The sequence below is a fragment of the Lygodium microphyllum genome, chromosome 7, assembly GCF_053477565.2.
Source record: "Lygodium microphyllum isolate KBCC chromosome 7, Lygodium_microphyllum_v1.1.10, whole genome shotgun sequence".
In the NCBI taxonomy this organism is placed as follows: domain Eukaryota; kingdom Viridiplantae; phylum Streptophyta; class Polypodiopsida; order Schizaeales; family Lygodiaceae; genus Lygodium; species Lygodium microphyllum.
Genome location: NC_141141.1, coordinates 87,217,745 through 87,235,725, shown reverse-complemented (window position 1 = coordinate 87,235,725; position 17,981 = coordinate 87,217,745). Strand labels below are relative to the sequence as shown.

The 17,981-nt window shown below is 41.0% G+C and overlaps 1 protein-coding gene across 2 annotated transcripts in view; it reads left to right on the top strand.

Moving 5' to 3' along the window:
• CLUB (TRAPP II complex TRAPPC10/CLUB) overlaps window positions 1–17,981 on the top strand; it is a 163,450-nt gene that overhangs the window by 35,314 nt on the left and 110,155 nt on the right. For both annotated transcript variants that reach the window (XR_015691343.1, XM_087681576.1), the window contains exons 3-5: window positions 11,530–11,711; window positions 15,002–15,185; window positions 15,266–15,356. Coding sequence is in view for 1 of the 2 variants with exons in the window: in XM_087681576.1 (XP_087537702.1) it covers window positions 11,530–11,711; window positions 15,002–15,185; window positions 15,266–15,356 (457 nt within the window). In the remaining variant the exon portion in view is untranslated. The remainder of the gene's footprint in view (window positions 1–11,529; window positions 11,712–15,001; window positions 15,186–15,265; window positions 15,357–17,981) is intronic.

Here is a 17,981-nt window from a genome sequence, read left to right as displayed (position 1 = left end):
ACCAGTAATGTGGCAGACATCTTCACCAAAGCTTTTCCTCGTGACAAATTTGAAGCATTTCGCAATGCTTTAAATTTGATATTCTTTGGTGGCGGATGATCCTTGTACTCTTGATCACTCTTCACTCCAGGGGGTTTGTTGGGTATTTGACTCACGCCTTACTTACGCCTACGCTCATATGGGAGTGTCGGTGATCAGTAGGACACTGGGGCACTTTTTACTCTCGGTAGGAAAGGTTTTTTCCCCCAGACTTATGGTCTTATTGTCGTATGTACTTATGTGCTTGTGTTACATACATTTGGGCACTTAGTGTGTGTCGGGTGTGAACACCCCCCTACAACCCTAAGATTTAAGGGTTGTACTTTGTACTTTCAGATCACACTCATTCAGTCTATTCTCTTGGGTGTCGTGCTTCAACTCTGTCTCTCACTCTCACACTGTCTACTAAATCTCTGCTGTACCTTGTTCCTCTGTTCTCACAGCAAAAAGGCCCTATAAGATGTCCATTCTTGAAGCTATTGAGTTAAAATAACAACTCAAACAGCTATTGGACCAAGTGTACTACGCCCCAACAGTTCTTCTTGGGGGGCTCCAGTCTTGTTCCAAAAGAAGAAGGATGATATATTTCACCTTTGCATCGATTCTAGAGGCCTGAACCAAGTAACCATAAAAAATAAATATTCTATTCCAAGGATAGATGAGTTACTCGATCGATTGTAGGGAGCAAGAATCTTCTCTAAGATTGATTTGAGGTTAGGATACTACCAGATCCGTGTCAAGGATGAGGATATTTCTAAGAGGGCATTCAATACGAGACATGGTCATTTCGTATGCATAGTAATGTCCTTTGGTTTGACCAATGCCCCTACCACATTTAATAGGCTAATGCAAGACATTTTTAGACCATATCTCGACGATTTTGTATTTGTCTTCTTTGATGACACCCTGGTTTATTCCAAGGAAGAGAAGGATTAGGAACCCCAAGTTCGCATCGTCTTTGAGATCATGAGGACTCATAGGCTCTATGCTAAGAAGAAAAAGTGTGCCTTTCTCAAGAGATAGATTGAATATCTTGGATTTATTGTGTCAAACGAAGGAATCTTTGTAGACCCTGCAAAGGTTAAGGATATCCAAGAGTGGCCTCCACCAACCACTGTCAAAGAAGTGCGTAGTTTTCTTGGATTAACAGGTTGGTACAGGATCTTCATTAAGAACTATACCTTAATCGTAGCACATCTTAGAAATCTACTAAAAAAGCAGGTTGCCATAGTATGGACGCCCACTGAACAATCAAGTTTTGATCAACTCAAGTATAGCTTAGTGACAACACCAATTTTGAAACTCCCTGACTTGAGCAAAGAATTTGAAGTTGTCAGGGATGCTAGCTCACTTGCACTAGGCTATGTACTAATGCAAGAAGGTCATCCTATAGTATACACTTCAAGGAAGCTAAAAACCCATGAAAAGAATCATGCTACTTATAACCTGGAGCTACTAGCGGTTATTTATGCCCTCAAACTTTGGCGACACTATTTGATTGGCAACAAGTTCCCTTTGGTCACGGACCATAAGAGCCTTAAATGGATCTTCACCCAAACCGACCTCAATATGAGACAACATCGTTGGATTGAAGTTCTGTAGGAATATGACTTTGAGATTAGGTATTGACCTGGCAAAAGAGAATGTGGTCGTCAATGCCTAGTAACCCTATCCTTGAATTAGCTAAGAAGGAAGCTAGCCACGACCGAGAATATTTGAAGATGATAAAGGAGATTTTGGAAAAGGACGAAAACCCTAGACTTAAGAGCAAGTATCAAGAATTTTCTGTTAATGGGAGACTTGTCTCTATTTTAGGGCAAGATTATGCATACCCTCAAGTAAGTAACTCAAACAAAGAATACTTTGGGAAGCACATAACTTCCCCTTTTCATTCCATTCTGAATATGTCAAGACCCTCAACAAGGTTAGGAAGAGCTACACTACCATTGGGAAAGGCTTAAGGGAGATGTACTCAAATATGTCATGGAATGTTTGTCTTGCCAGCGTATTAAGGCAGAACATGTCAAGATGCCTGGGAAGCTGCAATCTCTTGACATTCCCCAAATTAAGTGGGAATTTATCACCATGGACTTTGTTGTTGGGTTACCTTCAGTTCAAGGAGGATACAATTTAATTATGGCTATAGTAGATATGCTCACGAAGGTTGCACATCTCATTCCAATCAAGACAAACTATAAAGCTTCAAATATTGCCAAATTATTAATCAAGGAGATATTCAGACTCCATGGGTTGCCTAGAAGGATCGTTAGTGACCGTGACTCTCTCTTCACATTTCACTTCTGAAGAGGGATATTCGAGACCATTGGAACTCAACTCTGTTTCAGTACAGCCTATCGCCCTCAAATTGATGGCCAAACAGAGAGAGTCAACCAAGTCATTGAAGATATTCTTAGAGCATATTACTGTCGCGAATCCAAGAAATGGATCTAATATCTACCATTGGTAGAGTTCGCCTATAATGCTTCCTACCAACAAAGCATTCAAATGACACTTTTTCGAGCATTGTATGGGCATGATTGTTGTACTCCATTGAATTTTTCAGATCTTACCTCAAGGGTAGAAGCTTCCAAGAAAATGCTCGAGGAAATGGATGAGCAGGTCAAGGGCTATCAAACAAGACATTAGAGGCGCGAAGGATAGGTAGAAAGCCTATGTAGATCTAAATAGACAAGAGCGACTCTTCAAAGAAGGAAATATGGTTTTTATTCGGGTACGACCCAAGAAGAGTTGCTTATCATTGGGAGAATTTAAGAAACTAAGTCAAAGGTATTGCAGACCCTACAGGATCCTCAAGTGCCTAGGGCTCAATGCCTATAAACTCCAACTCCCCGAGAATGTAAAGGTTCACAATGTATTTCATGTTGGCCTACTAAAAAATATGTATCCAATCCTAGCCATGTACTCAATGATTGCCAATTTGGATCCTAGATTGAATCATCTAGATCTTTGATCTCAAAACAATAAGCCCTAATCTAAAGGTTGATAAATTAGGGCAATTACCATCTAGGAACTATTGGATACAAAACCCAATCGCGTAAATGCTCATTCCTATTGCTTAAGAACGACGGAACAAGGATTTATCCCCTCAGAAGGCCATTGCAGTTGACACCAAGACAAGAAAAATCCAAAGGGTGAATGCTAAATGTTCAAAATAGGAACTCCACCTTAGCAAGTGTCTTGAGCACTCGCCACATTATTGTTTGTACTTGTAATTCTAGAAGCATTGTCTATGAAAGGATTGATTGAACCAAGCTCTCATAAGAAACTGGCATAATGAAACATATTAAATTCGTGAAAGGCACGCCAAACCACCCCCAGCTGGCTGCCAACCCTATCCAAGGGGGTTCTGAATAAGTGTGATGGGAACATGGACCGAACTCGCCACGAGAGGTCTCTCCGTGGATTAGTTTGAACATAGGAGGACGCTTGGATGCCGGGGGGGCTCTGGTTGTAAATTCCCTGCCTCCGGGTTCTACTCAAACAACCTACGTGACTTGAGATGGATTCTCGAGGCGCTGTTACTAGTGCAAGGGCGGAAACTTGGAGAAAAAAAGACGTATCCTCATGGATTGCGAAAAATTAACCTTTTTGGACGAGACTTGTAACTCAGCTGAAATGTTAATATAAAGTTCACTTCCAAGGAAGTTGTCTGAACTGTTTTCATGTCAGTGTCTAAAATTATGTTAAGGAACATGTGGCTAATAGGGTAATTAAGGAAGCTGCTTGTATGTGTTACCACCAATGTGTCTTAGATAAGTAGAAAACTAAAGCTACCAAGGGAAGCGGATGGGCGGAACCTCGACGGGTCCGTCTTATGGCACAGTGGTCCTAGAGAAGTGGGAGGCTTCTCACAAGGTTTTACAAACGTTTAACCCTTAGAAATTGTTAGGTTAGAACCCCGATTCATGCCGTTTTATGGGACCGAATGGGACTATGCCCTATGGGCAGAGAGGTTGAGTAACGCATCTCTCTCGTTTCCCATTCTCTTTGAACCAAGTGCGGCATGGATTTGCTTCGGCTTGGGGATCTCTGCGTAAAGTAGGATGTCCAGGATCTGACCATAGAATGTTGTCAGGAGACCTTGACTACTAGGGACCCAAGTTTTCAGGTCGATCCTACTGGGTTCGGCCACGAACATTCCGTTGCGAGGCGGACTCGAGAAACCCTAGACGACAAACCCCGTAACATTCCATGGGAGTGTCGGGCAGCGTTGCTTAGATTCGTCTCTTGATGGACTACTAAAAACGTGACTGAATAGCCGATAGGTGGGCACGTTACATTTTGAGTGAATTGAATTCCCAAATAATAGTGTAGGCAGTCCATATCTGACATAGCAAATGCATGTTTTAATTCAGCCAAAAAATTTGCAATTTTTTCTTTTGTAGGTCAAGTGAGCAGCATGTCATCTACATAAAGAATGATAATGAGCAAGCCCCCCTCGGACTATTTTTGAACCCTTTGCTTAGCCAAATGAGCATCAATTTTGAAGTACCATGCACGAGGAGCTTGTTTGAGACCATAAAGAGCTTTATGTAGCTTGCATACCATGTGCTCTTTCCCTTTAACCACAAATCCTGGAGGTTGTGACACTAAACATCCTCATGCAAATCCCATTCAAGAATGTGGTCTTAATGTCCAACTGATGTACTTTCCAGCCATAGCAATCACACATAATTTGATTGATTTTCAGTCATTCTTCGCAACAAAACTCTAAATTTTCTCTCTCTACAGCTTTCCCTCTCATCTCCCAGCTATTTCACAGCCTTGCTCCAAAGATCTTAGCATTTAGACCCTTGGAGGTTGAGAAAAATTTTAGATTTCTCTGCTGTAAATCCTAATATGCAGCAGAAATTTGGGTTTAGCAATAGTGTTGAGAATTGTGCCAAAAATTGGAAACTCCAAGACTTGGATTGAACAAGGCTGAAGTTGTTTTTAGCCTATTCAAGTGGAGGGACAAGCAAATAATTGAATTTGGGGGATTTTCCATTTCCATCAAAGCGAGTGAAGGCCAATTGATTGCCCGAATCAAGGGGCAAATTGGATTAAAGACTTGCTGGTGATTCATCGCAGCAAGGGGAGTTGGAATACCGAAAGGGATTGGGAGAATCCCATTGTAAATCAACTTATTCTTCAATAAAGCTAAAGAAATACTGAAAGGGGCGCCAATTTTGGGGCCAATCAGGTGTGCATTGTCCAAGATCAGTAGGTAAATTTGTATTTTCAGATTTGCATTAATTGTTTGCTGCTATAATTTACTTGTAATCATGGATTTACCACCCATCCACGAAAGGAAGGCTGGTTACACAAGACCTCTTGGTCGTTGCAAATCAACTGTAACATAGTCACACAAGTCCTTCACCACAAGAAGCTTACGAACCATAAAACTCCACAATGGGTAGTTTGAGCCATCAAGTTTGTCCTCCTGAGTGAGGATACCAAGGATGTTGCCCTGATAATTATTCCCCTAACGTGCCATGCTGTCAATGATAGACAAAAATCTGCAGCCAAATACTTCAATGCTGAAGTATAGAGTATACTCCTCAAAGTACCAAAATCCCCCATGGGATTAAGAAACAAGTACCAAACTGTCACACAAATGCCAAAGTGTGCATCCACCCAAATCAGCACTCAGCCAGTAAATTACAGCACTATATTGTTGTACCACACCCACCTCGAAATGTGCGGCCACAAAAGTACAAAATACAACAACTTAATGCTGATTCTTACCAAAATTTACTGATTTTTTCCAAAATTATATGCCCAATCTGACTGTAACAGCAATTAAATGCTGCTGTAATGCTTATTGCTTGCCTTGGAGTGCGTGTTGGGCAAACGCCCCAAATTTCTTTCTAAAATTTCAAAGAAATTGAAGAAATTTGTACCATACATTTGGAATTTCTACAGAAATGTCGCCTTGAGATGCGTGTCAGCAGTGAACATCAACTAAAATTTGCCTCGTGATGCATGCGAGATCCAAAAAATTGTAAAGCCGCAAATTTTACTGAGCCAATGTGGAAGAAATTGCGCAATGTCTATGAGTTTGGTAACAATTTGCGCAAAGGGCCTCCAATCAGGCAAAAGTCCCAAATTTTTGGTGGGAATGTCCAAGAAATTGAGAAATTTCTTCGAATTGGTTGTCAATTCGAGGGGGGCGGTATCCAACAATCACTGTCTCTCGAGGGAGCAGATTCAGAACCGCAGGTTGTGGAGGTGGCATTCTTGGAAACCTAGGAGAAGTAGAAGCAACCTCCGCTGTGCATTGCGGTGGTTGTGAGGAGGTGGTGATACCAATCGATCCTCCTGTGACTTGAAAGGGCTCACTGCACATTCGAGGTGTCTCATTGCCTTGAGCATAAAAATCTGAAATTTGATCTAGAATAAACTCTATGGGTTAGACGGGAGAGGTGGCACATTGAGTGCTTGGGGTTAGACGCATATACTCCAGCGGGGTAGGGTGCAAAGATCCATGTCAGCAAGCATTGGTGGGGTTTTGGTGATGTCAGAAGAGGAGCACCTAGCAGTTTGTCCATCTGGTTGTGGAGAAGTCATAGCACCGAAGAGTCAACGTGTAAGATGGTGGGTGGGTGGGAGAGGAAGAGAAGGGTATCTCTGTCTCTTGGTGATGCAGCGGAAATGGAGGGGGAAATCAATAGATGATACTGAACTTGCAACCTATCTTTGCCTTCTCTGATGAACAGGGTCTTTGTTTCTTTGAGCTCTTGTGCTTTGATACCATGTAAAAAATAATAGGTATGCTCTAATACCATGTAAAAATAAACGACAATGCAAAGAGACAATAGGGTTTGCAGGGAGTAACTCAAAGTGTCCATGTATCGATAATATGATGGATTGTGGGTAAGAACTTGCACCACATTTGAGGGGCCCATCCACAACCATAAATTACAATACTCTGAGAGAGAGAGAGAGAGAGAGAGAGGCTTGGAGAGAAGAGAAGAGAGTAGCTTTACGAATCAATAATACAAAACTCAAAATTATGAAAGAAACAAATTTAGAAGGACAATGTATACCTCAATGATAGCTCGCTGAATGTGGCAATAGATGAATGCACTCATTGTTTTCTTGCCCCTCTTGTTGATGTCTATGGTTTGCAAAAAGTAAGTGTCGATTGGACATGAGATGAGTATGTTGATGATGCCATGTTTCTTATGATCACTCCATCCATTGGTGAGACTGGGGCAACTATATTTTGTCCATGCGGCCCAAATAGGATCAAGGGCTCCATCAATACTCTCCCCTATCAATCTTTTTCATCCTCATCTTCTTCCATTGCTGTTGCTTTAGGACATTGAATGCAGATTGCACTCAATCACTGTGCATGTAATTTCAATGTCCTTAGACCGCAAGTCATTACCTAAGAGAGGCAACCAATCTAGGCACATTATTGGGAGCTCGAGAAAGAGAGGATTGCCTCTCAGGTGCTGCATGAGCCTCTACTTTCTGTCTTTTGCTGGAGCCAGATGCGGGTGTGGAACTGGTACCTCTACCCACATTCGATGCTTCTTATTATTAGGCATAGGTGTTGGTACTGATATGAGGGGATGGGCGAGGTTTGAGCCTTGAGCCTTGATACATTGATGCTTGAAGAGGGAGGGGTTAGGGGTAAGAGGAGAGTGAGACTTCACCACTCAGAATCAAGATGCAAGTGATGCTTAGGAGAAGGTGATGAGAATGGTAAATGCTTGCTGAATTGGTGTGGAAGCATGGAGGAGAGGAGCACCTTTAATAGATGAGAGAAGAGTATGGGGGAAAAGAGAGATCCAAGAAGGGTCAAAGAGTCAAAGAAAAGTCAAATCGTCAAAGAGGGCTGGATGGAATCCAAGGGGACTGGGGGAGGAGTACATAGCCAGAAAAGGTGGTGCGCTATAGTATTGAAGGCTTTCCCACTCCCTAAAGTGCCATGCATGAAAACACGGATCTAGAAATCCCACATGGGACTTGTTTTTGCCACACAAGAATGCACCATAGGTGATGGCCAAAAGTGCCCCATTTTTTCGCATGGGTCTGTATGACTACGTACTGTATTGTACAGTACAGATCGTATGGAACGAATAGGTCCGCACGCCGTAAGAGGGCAACTATGACTACGTACTGTATTGTACAGTACAGATCGTATGGAATGAATAGGTCTGCATGTCGTAAGAGGGCAACTATGGTGTAGTCAAGCTTTGATCCTATAGTATCCTTGAGCCAGATAGGGATGATCTTAAGAGGGTGAAGGTAGGGCATGCTGATGCCTGCCATATATCTACATTATGCATTGGATCTTGAGGGAGGCTTTCTACATGCATCAGATTAGTCTAGCAGTTCAAATCTTGGAGCTGGTTTGGTTTTCAGGTGGGGAATCCATGGTCATGATGTGCTTCTACAAGGTGGTTTGTGTCAGACATTGAGATCCAACAGTTTGTACCTTTTATGATCTAGGTTTGAGTATGAATGGCGTCAACTTTGTGCTTCTTCCTTACGTGTTTTCTGGCCTTGGACCCTTGATGGCGGTCTTGCACTTTCATTTCACTTTTGTATAAAACATTAAAAAAAGCCAAGACGATACCAATGCTTTTCTCCTTTGTGATCATTTTAGGCCCTTGGGTAGTCCTTTTTTGTGGCACCCTTGGTTTGGTGTCTTGGTTCAACTAGGGTGGATCTCTTGGGCAAGTCAAAAGAAGATAATCACTACTTTTGTGATCTTGCTAGGTCCTTGGGCAGCCCATTGCGGTACCTTTGGTCCAATGCCTTGGTCTCTTTGGGATTGGCCCTTTTGGGTTGGACTAAGAGCTTGCTTCTCATTCCCTTGTTTCACCCTTTTTGAACCTAGGAGGGGGTGTCAGCTTTCAAATGACCTTGAAATTGCCAAACTTTATCACAGTTTTTGGCTCTCAAAGCAGTCCAAGAAAAAGGAAAAAATATTTGTCAGAGTAGAACAACTGATTTGGGAACTTATATAAAAGGTAACCACTGTTGTTGCCACATTTATCCTTGTCTATCTTACTTCAGTGCCAGCTCTCAAACCTCTCTACTATTGCCATCGTCATCAACCCCATCATCATCTTCACATTGCCATAATAGCTAGTTGTGGCCCTACCATTTCAGCCTGTTTTGAGTCCAAAGCTGTCATCATTCTCAGCATGTACCCATTGTCAGCATCACTCCCACCGTGTTTGGTTTCTGCCATCCTCCCTAGCCTCCAGACTACATCATCAAGATTGTTACATTTCTTTGTTTGCTTTTCCAGCCATCTACATTGCTGCATTTTTGCTACCAGTCTTGCTTCTACTGTTGTTGGTTAGCTGTCTAGACTCATCGTTTGGTAATGAGCCATCTTCGCAATGCTGTGTTGGGCCTCTACATCCCTCCTCTCTGGAAACGCTGATTTTGATAGTCATCTCCATCATTGCACTGTTGCTAGAGTGGTCTACATCAGCATGCATCATTGAGCATTGGTAGTTTTCAGTATTTTTTTGGACAATGACTCTCTTTGATACTCTTCCTCAGTCCACTCCCATGGAAGACTGTGGCTGTCAAGATAGCCCTCTGCTCCTTGAGGATCTGCTGTACCACAGCTCGTGTAGTCGGTTTCTTCATTGTGTTTTCATTCAACATTCAATCCTTCCCACAGGGGGGCTCAAAGTTAGTCAGTTATCTTGGTGGCTGTGTGTGCTAATATGAAGACAAAAGCATATGGATAGTGGATTGCTACTTTGGGAAGTGTCTTGGTTTTCCGAGGACAAAATTCCAGATTACCCTTATTCAACTTGCTTGATAGATGATAAGAAGAGAATATTGTGTATTAGCTGCTTATGCATAGGTCTTAGATGGGTTTTTACCCATTTTGTATGCAATCCTTGCTTTGAGCCTTAGAGGACTGTAGCCTCTGTTTTCCGTGTCCATTTATATATATTGTGGACTCCTATAGATTTATTTGACGCTGTCTTTTGATTCATGATGTTTAGATGTCCCCTTCCATGGAAGGACTCCACTAGTGTATTATGCAATATTTTAGACAGACTACTTTTAAAATGAAAGAGGCCCATTGTATCCTTTTTCTTGATTCTATTGCAATGAAGTTTTCGAGAGTCAATTTTGAAATATTGAAATAATTTTAGCACCTAGATATTTGTCTTTCATGGGGCACTGTAGTGCCTTTTTTGTAGGGTGTTGCATGTTCCAAAGAAATATTCACTTACACTGAGCAAAGATAATATGGTCTGTTGTAAGATACGAGCATGTTGATCCCTACATTGTTGGATATATTATGTTGGATGTTGTGCCACTACCCATCCAATTTGACTTTGTGTCCTTTCCAAATGCATGTTGTTTTAACTGCAATCGCATTAATCATCTGTCCTGGAAATGAAATGGGTTTTGCATGGAATAAAAGTGAGTCTCAGCTAATGGATGATTCTAACACTTTGGAGTAGAGTGACCCTTAGGACATTGACTGGAGCATGTTGATTATGTGCTCATTTTTTATGAAAGCTATCCTTTTTTTGTTTTAGGTCAGTAGTTTAGCAGAATCTCCATGCTACACTTTTCGAAAACAGACTAGAATGAGGGCTATTCTGATGAGTATTAACTGATTGCCAGCATTATTTCTTGTTCATCCGGACTGCGAGATGTAGCCATGCCATAGATTCGCAAAGAGGTATCTCCTTCATAGACTTTCTCCAACATTTGGACATGGATTTATGCTATGTGGGAGATGGGAGATACAGGGTGATTTTGAGTGCATGAGGAGGAGGAGAGACACTTTTCTTCACACTCGGGACTGTGGCACCTTCTTCCACTTAGGGTCACATCTGATTGGCTATTCACTCAGCCCTTTTATTAGACTTATTTCTCTGTGTTTGATGTATCATATAAGTTCTGAATTGGGCTTGCTTGTAATTCTGCCTTGGATATAAGTTCTGAATTGTACTTGCTTGTAATTCTGCCTTGGAAAGTTTTTTTGAGGTCGTCACTGGTAATTATTACATTTCTCTTTTATCTGGGGAAAAAGGACAACTCCTTTCGTGCATTAATGAATTAAAGAACAGTGGTATTATATTAAAACATTATATATCTCACACACATTACATTTAACAATCAATTACACCTAAAACAGCTATGGGAAATATGTTTCTACCAAAATCTTCAAATAGTCTATAACCTTTTGCAGCAAATGATTTCTCTTTTATCTGGCCTCATTTGCAGTAGTTTATCATGAACCTTTGGAAATTTAACAAACTATTAGATGTGGCTACTTCCACATTGTACTGGTAATAGCAGCTACTTTGATATACGGTAGCTAACCTTTCCTGTATGAGCTGCTTTGTTACTATATTCTTAATTGGTACTGAGTTGGCATTCCTGTTGTTTGTGTTAAAATGACTTTATGCCTGCACGAAATTTAGGTATTCACACACATCCGACTCGTGGAGCTCATACTTTGGATCTATGATCTGTATTGGACAGGATCTGGATGAATACAAGGCAGTATTGAAGCCAAGATTGAAGCTAATAACCCAGAATGAAGATCGTGAATGGTTCATCGTGTTTGTTTCTAAGGCACAATTAGCCAATGATCAAACAGGGAAACTAACGAAAAGGATCTACAGTAAACTTGAAGTAGATTTCAGCAGCAAGAAACGTGAGAGGTATGTCAATTATTTGCTGTTATCAACATACTCCGCTGTTTCAAATGGACTGTGCAAGCATTTGCTTACATGACATATTTATTTTCACAATGGTTAGGCTATTGTTCAAGGTAAGAATGGGCAAGAGTTTTGTAAAATTGGGTACTCTGTACTTGTGGTCTAGTTTCCCATGGTAGTTGGTGGAAAGCAAGATCCTGAAGCTGACTATAGTGGGTAAAAAGCCCTCCAAATGAGCTATTGACTTTTAATTGGGAAACCAAAGCAGACAGGTTGACACTAGAGTGTAGATGCCATCTTCATGTAGCTGAGATACTGAAAAGTCAAATTGATGTATTAGCCACATCAGGAAGCTCTTTAAAAGAGTCCAGTGGTCTCAAAGCAGCCTTCACAGTCATCCTGTAAAGCGAGGATCTGCCATGTATAGGTAGCCTTTATGCAGAAGGGTGTGAGTTTGAATTGCTGGAGGAATGTTCTTACTCCATTTGTCTGTATAGCATGTCCAGTAATGGCCATGTTGAAGGCTCATTAGGAACAGTGATGGACATGGTACAGGGGGTTATTTAAGGGGCATAAGTTTGTGATAATCTCATTATTGTTTCAAGTTATAAGATTACTGTTATGAGTAGCATTCTCTGGACCAAAAGAGGATGGCCAGCTCAACTTACTAATACTCTGTGAAAGAATAAGGTCATCTAGTCAATTGCATGTCTAGCCGCCTTAAAGCATGCTTTTAAATCCAAGTTGATAGTTTCTCTTTTATGATGTCTATTACTTTCTCTAGAACATCATCGTTATGTTTTCTTCATTCTCAATAAAAGTAAAACTACCAACAGGACATAAATAAAGCACTTTTGAGCCTTCATGGCACCATGTGGTGAGATCAAGAATGCCACAAGGGCCGCTGTTCCGACCTATTGGAAATGGGCATGCACCATTCGAAGGGTCTGCGATTGCCATTTCTATTCCCAACGTTCCTTGTACATAAGGAACTTCGATTTTAGTGCATCCATATTCTCTACACATTTGCGCATGATGTGGCATTCTAATTCCTGTTTCCTGTTATGAGTCAACCTGTTTCTGATTCTTATGGGATGCCTGAAACCGGCCTGTTCACTGGAAAGGGCGGTAGTGTACAACCAAAATATATAAATGCTTTCACCCAATTTACAGTCGTCCACTTTACCTGAACTTAAAGACACAGAATCAAGAAGAAAAATAGGAAGCTAGAATGCTCCTGTTGCAACACAGACACCTTGTTGGCCCCTAAGTCAAGCGCCCCTTGCGGTATTTCTTTATTTTGAAAAGAGAGAAAGTACAATGGGTTGTCTTTCACCTATTCTGGGTGAAATTAGGCAGCATAACATTACAATTACTGACCCAAAACAAGTTGACCAGGAGGGGAAACTCTGCGCAAGTCTGAATCTTCTGGTTGGAGTGCAGAATTGACCATTTCAGCCTGCTTTAACTACTGGTTCAGACCTGTTCTGAAATGTGTTTACAACTCATACTGTTCCCTATACTGTTCAGCCCACTGTAATTACTGGTTCAGACCTGTTCTGACACCTGTTCTCAGCTCATATTGTTCCCTGCACTGTCCTGTATCATTTGGGCCAAGTGCCCCTTGATTCTGGCATCAATTGGGCTCTGAAATAACCTCTGAACAGTCCAGAAACAGTACTGATTTAGTGCTGTTTTAGACACTTGCTTGGTGAGATTACCACCCTCACCTGTTCTAGCTTGTGGGCAGCAAACAACTGTTCCTGTTCCTGGAGAAAAAAGACTCTTGCCTCATGCAAAAACAGCATATTCCACACAGCTGTACTTGAATCAAAAGAAAGGTCCTTGATTCTGCAGCATAACCATACTGTCAGGGAGAGAAAGAGAGAGTAGGAAGCAAGCTCAGCCTTTTGTGCATCATAGACAGGGTAGGCCAGCTCTCAAGAGCTCTCCATCTGTAGCTGTTCATCACAAATGAGCCCCATTTTGCCCAAAAACTGCACGCCAGCCCTCTTTAAAAGAGGTAAGTGCACACATTTGTGCCTAGTGGCAGCACTGGAAGATATTTCCCGTTCTAGCCTTCCGGTCTAAAATTCTCTATGCTCGGTGCAAAATTTGACCTCAAGACAGACCAGAGGATTAATCCTCGAGCAAAAACGAAGATAATGACGCGAACAGATTCTGGGGTCCAAAAATAGTAACTCCCTAAATTTTAGGAGTTGCTTCCATTGCAGCCCACTAGTCTTCTGACCATCTTTGCAGACTATGGCTACATCCAAATTTGCAATGTAGCTCAACTGAAAGTGAATTTCCACTGATGATCCCACATGGATTAATCTCTTGGAGATTTGTCTATCTTCACTTTGAACTAGTCTCTTCCAGGCTAGTTCTTCAACACACTTGTCCATATACACTTTCACAAGTCTCTTCAAGGCTTGTCAATCTATAGTGCCTTCAGTCTCTTCCAGACTTGTACTGGACCTTAACTGTCTAGTCTTGACTCACTAGACATACCTGTCCGTTTCACATACTGGCCATGCAACTCAGGCGTTTAGATTTCAAGAGGGATCCTTCCAAAAAGAAAAACCAAATAAAATATGTAATAAAGAAATCAACAAAAAGGTAATAGTTGTCACAGTCTTGTGACAATGCCTGTTCCCCAGTGCTGTGCCCATTGTACTTTGACTTTAGGGATTGGGATTTTAGTAGCATGGAGTTGGCCTTATCAGGGCCTGTTGTAACAGTAGCAAGGCAGCCTGGCCTATATTAGTTGGTTGTTTCAATGGCTCCTGATTTGCATGTTTTCCATAAAACCATCCTTTATATAGGGCCATTTCATACAGGCATGACATCATAAATGAGAAGAACATAATCTATATGACTGAGACACTAAAATGGAGTAACCATGATGTCATCCCTCACAGCAGGCTATGAGATTAAGAGAGGCGTTTACAGCTCAAATGTCAATATCACAAACCTGTTAAAGTGGCTTGTTAAAGATTAATAATGTTTCAGAGTTCATGTAAGTTCTGTACTTTTTACCCGATCTTGATTATACCTGATTTTGATTATACCTTATGGATGTCTGTTTCACCTTGTACTATCTCGGTTGTTTGTGAAACATTTTTAGTCTTCTTATAATACAGCAATGTGGCACTACACACATGTTTGTGTATGAATGAATGATGCTTCTACCAGGATTATGAGTCTCTTTGTAAGTAACAATAACCTTCTATGATTCTGATATCCAGCACCTGACAAACAAGTTGGAAAATTATTGTTTCCTTCACTAGGTGTTGTAAATTGGACATGCATGTAGCTGATGCAGCGTTTTGGGAAGATGTTGAAAGCAAAATAGTGGAATGTATTCGAATCAGTCTGGATCGGCGTGTGCAATTTTATGAGGAGGAAATACGAAAGCTTACGGAAAATCGGTTTTCTCAAACTTGGATCTTCAGCAATTTTTTTCTACTGAAGGTAGGTTTAATATCCAAGTTACATTTTCCTCTGGAAACTCAAGCTACTTATGGTTTGAACTTTCTTCGTGGCTGTTTCAGGAAAGCTTAGCACATATGTTTGAGATGGCACAGCTGCAGGAAGATGCTCTGCGGGAATATGATGAATTAGAGCAATGCTACATGGAGCTAGGTGTGTTCTTTACCCTTTTTTTTTTTTGCCTTAAATGGCTCATGAGTTTTAACAGGTCCTTTTGTTGTGTGGGAGGCCTGTGCATGTGTGGGTTGGTGTACAGATGGAATGCATGCAGTTGTTACGTTAATGTGGAAGGAGATGTAGTTAAAGATGTTCCCATTGGTTCTGATGCTTCTTGCAAAAGCAATGCAGTATAGGGATTTGCTCAACTCTTTGTCTTTAGATAAAGGTTGTGGAGAAGTGTTGAAGCCATTCAGGAAATGTCCTTTGAACTTAGTGTCCTTATTTCAAGGAATCTTCTTGGTTAGTTTATGCCTGCTGGAACAGACCTGGAATGAAGAGCAGAGCTATATCTGTAGTATTGTGGATGATGGTTTGTAGGAGCTGGACATCTGATATCAAGATTACTTGAAAAGAACGCAAAAATGCACAAATACTTTAGTTTGATTATACTGGTGCAAAACAGAGATGGCAAACAAGAGAGACTGCTGTGATTGACTGCCTGGTGGCAAATTCTTTATGACGCATTTAGAAACCAAGGACAAAGAGCAGCTTTGAATTCTTCAATTATGGATGAAGGTACCTTGCTGTACCAGGTCTGCACAGCAATGGCAAGGGCTGGATCAGAGAAAGCAGCAGTAGAATCTCTGAGTAGACACCACCAGTTATAGAGACAGTTGATAGGAGTTCAAATTTGAGTTTTGTGTTACAAATGTAAATTTATAGACAAAAAATTGGTTCAATCCAGTGAGTTGAATTGACAGCCACCATGTGTCTGAATGAGAGATAATAGGCAGTAGGCAGTGTGAGTCGACGTGAGTGCATTAACTCAAGAGTGAATGGCAGAATGAAAGTACAAAGTACAACTAAGGTCTAGAGTTGACCTAACCAACCTCCCACACCCTAACTAGAGTTGAATTAACTTAACTCTTCTAGGGCCTAGCGTCACCATGTTTAAAGTCATGAGACATACCACACTTTGACTCTTTAATAAGTGTCCACACACCCCATGAATTACATTGGGCATTGCCTAGATTTGGCGAATTCTAACACCCCCCCTGCAATGCTAATGTGATGAAGTACAAGGATCATGAATCACCAAAGGGTAACGAGTTCAAGGATTTGTGGAAAGCCTCAAACTTCGCATGTGGTAAAGCCTTGGTGGAAATGCCTACAACATTTTCATGTGTGGGAACATACATCTAGCTGATCTTGAAGCACAAGATTTTGTGAGAGCATGAAGCATGAGATTTCGTCCTACTGCAATAACACTGTAACTGTCCGAGAGAATGGTCATAGGACCCTCCAATGAAATCTCCAGATCAGGTAACATCTGCATAGCGGTACATATTCAATTGTTGTTGTGAAGGTTGCCATGTACTCAGCCTCACAAGATGAGGTAGCCATTGTGGTTTGTTTGTTACTGAGCCATGAAATGCATGAATAACCCAAAAAGAAACAATATCCACTAGTAGACTGGCGAGTATTTAAGTCTCCAGCCCAATATGAATCCTTATAAGCTTGTAGTAGCAAATCCCCCTCGGGAAATATCAAGGTATGTGCTCGAGTCATAGTTGTTTGGAGTTTTAAAAATGGCAAAACAAAAACTCGTTTTGGAGTTGTAAAGTGGAGTTTTCATAAAACCAACCTTTCTTCTCGGATAGGGTAGTAACTCCATGATCAAGCACTTAATTACAACAATGAGCAAATAAACATAAATTAAAATGCATAATTTACCTTGATAATCTTGAACATTGGACACCTTGTTGGCCCCAAAATTGGCACCCTTTTCGGTATTTCTTTAACTCTAATTGCCAATGGATGTATTACAAGTAGAGATTTCTCGATCTCCTAGGCTAATCCAAAAGCCCTTGCTAATCCAACAATTAGCAAATAAATTGGGCAATTTGCCCCTTGATTTTCACCCAGGACTTGCTCTAATTGGACCCCCATTGGCCAAATGCTGTCCCAAATTTACAATGGATAGTTGGTATCTAAAATCCTTGACAATACAACAAATTGCATGTACTAATTGCAGTGTACAATGTCTTATCTTGTTGGCATGAGTCTCGAGGTGACTGCTAAACCCTAATTTCTGCAAATATTTAGGGTTTACAGTAGAGATTGCTTTGTCGTCCACCAAATTTGGCTGAGATTTGCTCAAAATGACTGAGAAATGTTGAGATTTGTTGAAAACGTTTTCTTAGTTTGCATGGGCATTTTTGCCATTTGGCAACCTTCTATATCCATTTTCTAGTATTATCCAACAATTTGATTAATTTTCAGAATTGAATAATCTTGAAAATTAATTTCAATCCTTTTGACTCTGCCCAAAATTAAAAATACTCATCCATAATTAAATTGGCTAGGCTATTTGCAACTTGGAGTGGTCCCCAGTCTGTGTTGACCCTTAGAGTAGTAGTAATTAATTAATTAATGCTAGTCCCTAGTGTCACCAATAATACTTATTGGCCAAACAATTATCATAGGGTCAAAATTGACACCAACTGATGACCAAAACTGAGTTGGCATAACTTATCACAACTTTTTCCTTTGTCACTCATTGCATCCTCAGGGTCCTTGGCTTGCTACCATGAAATAACTATTATGTGTATCACATGT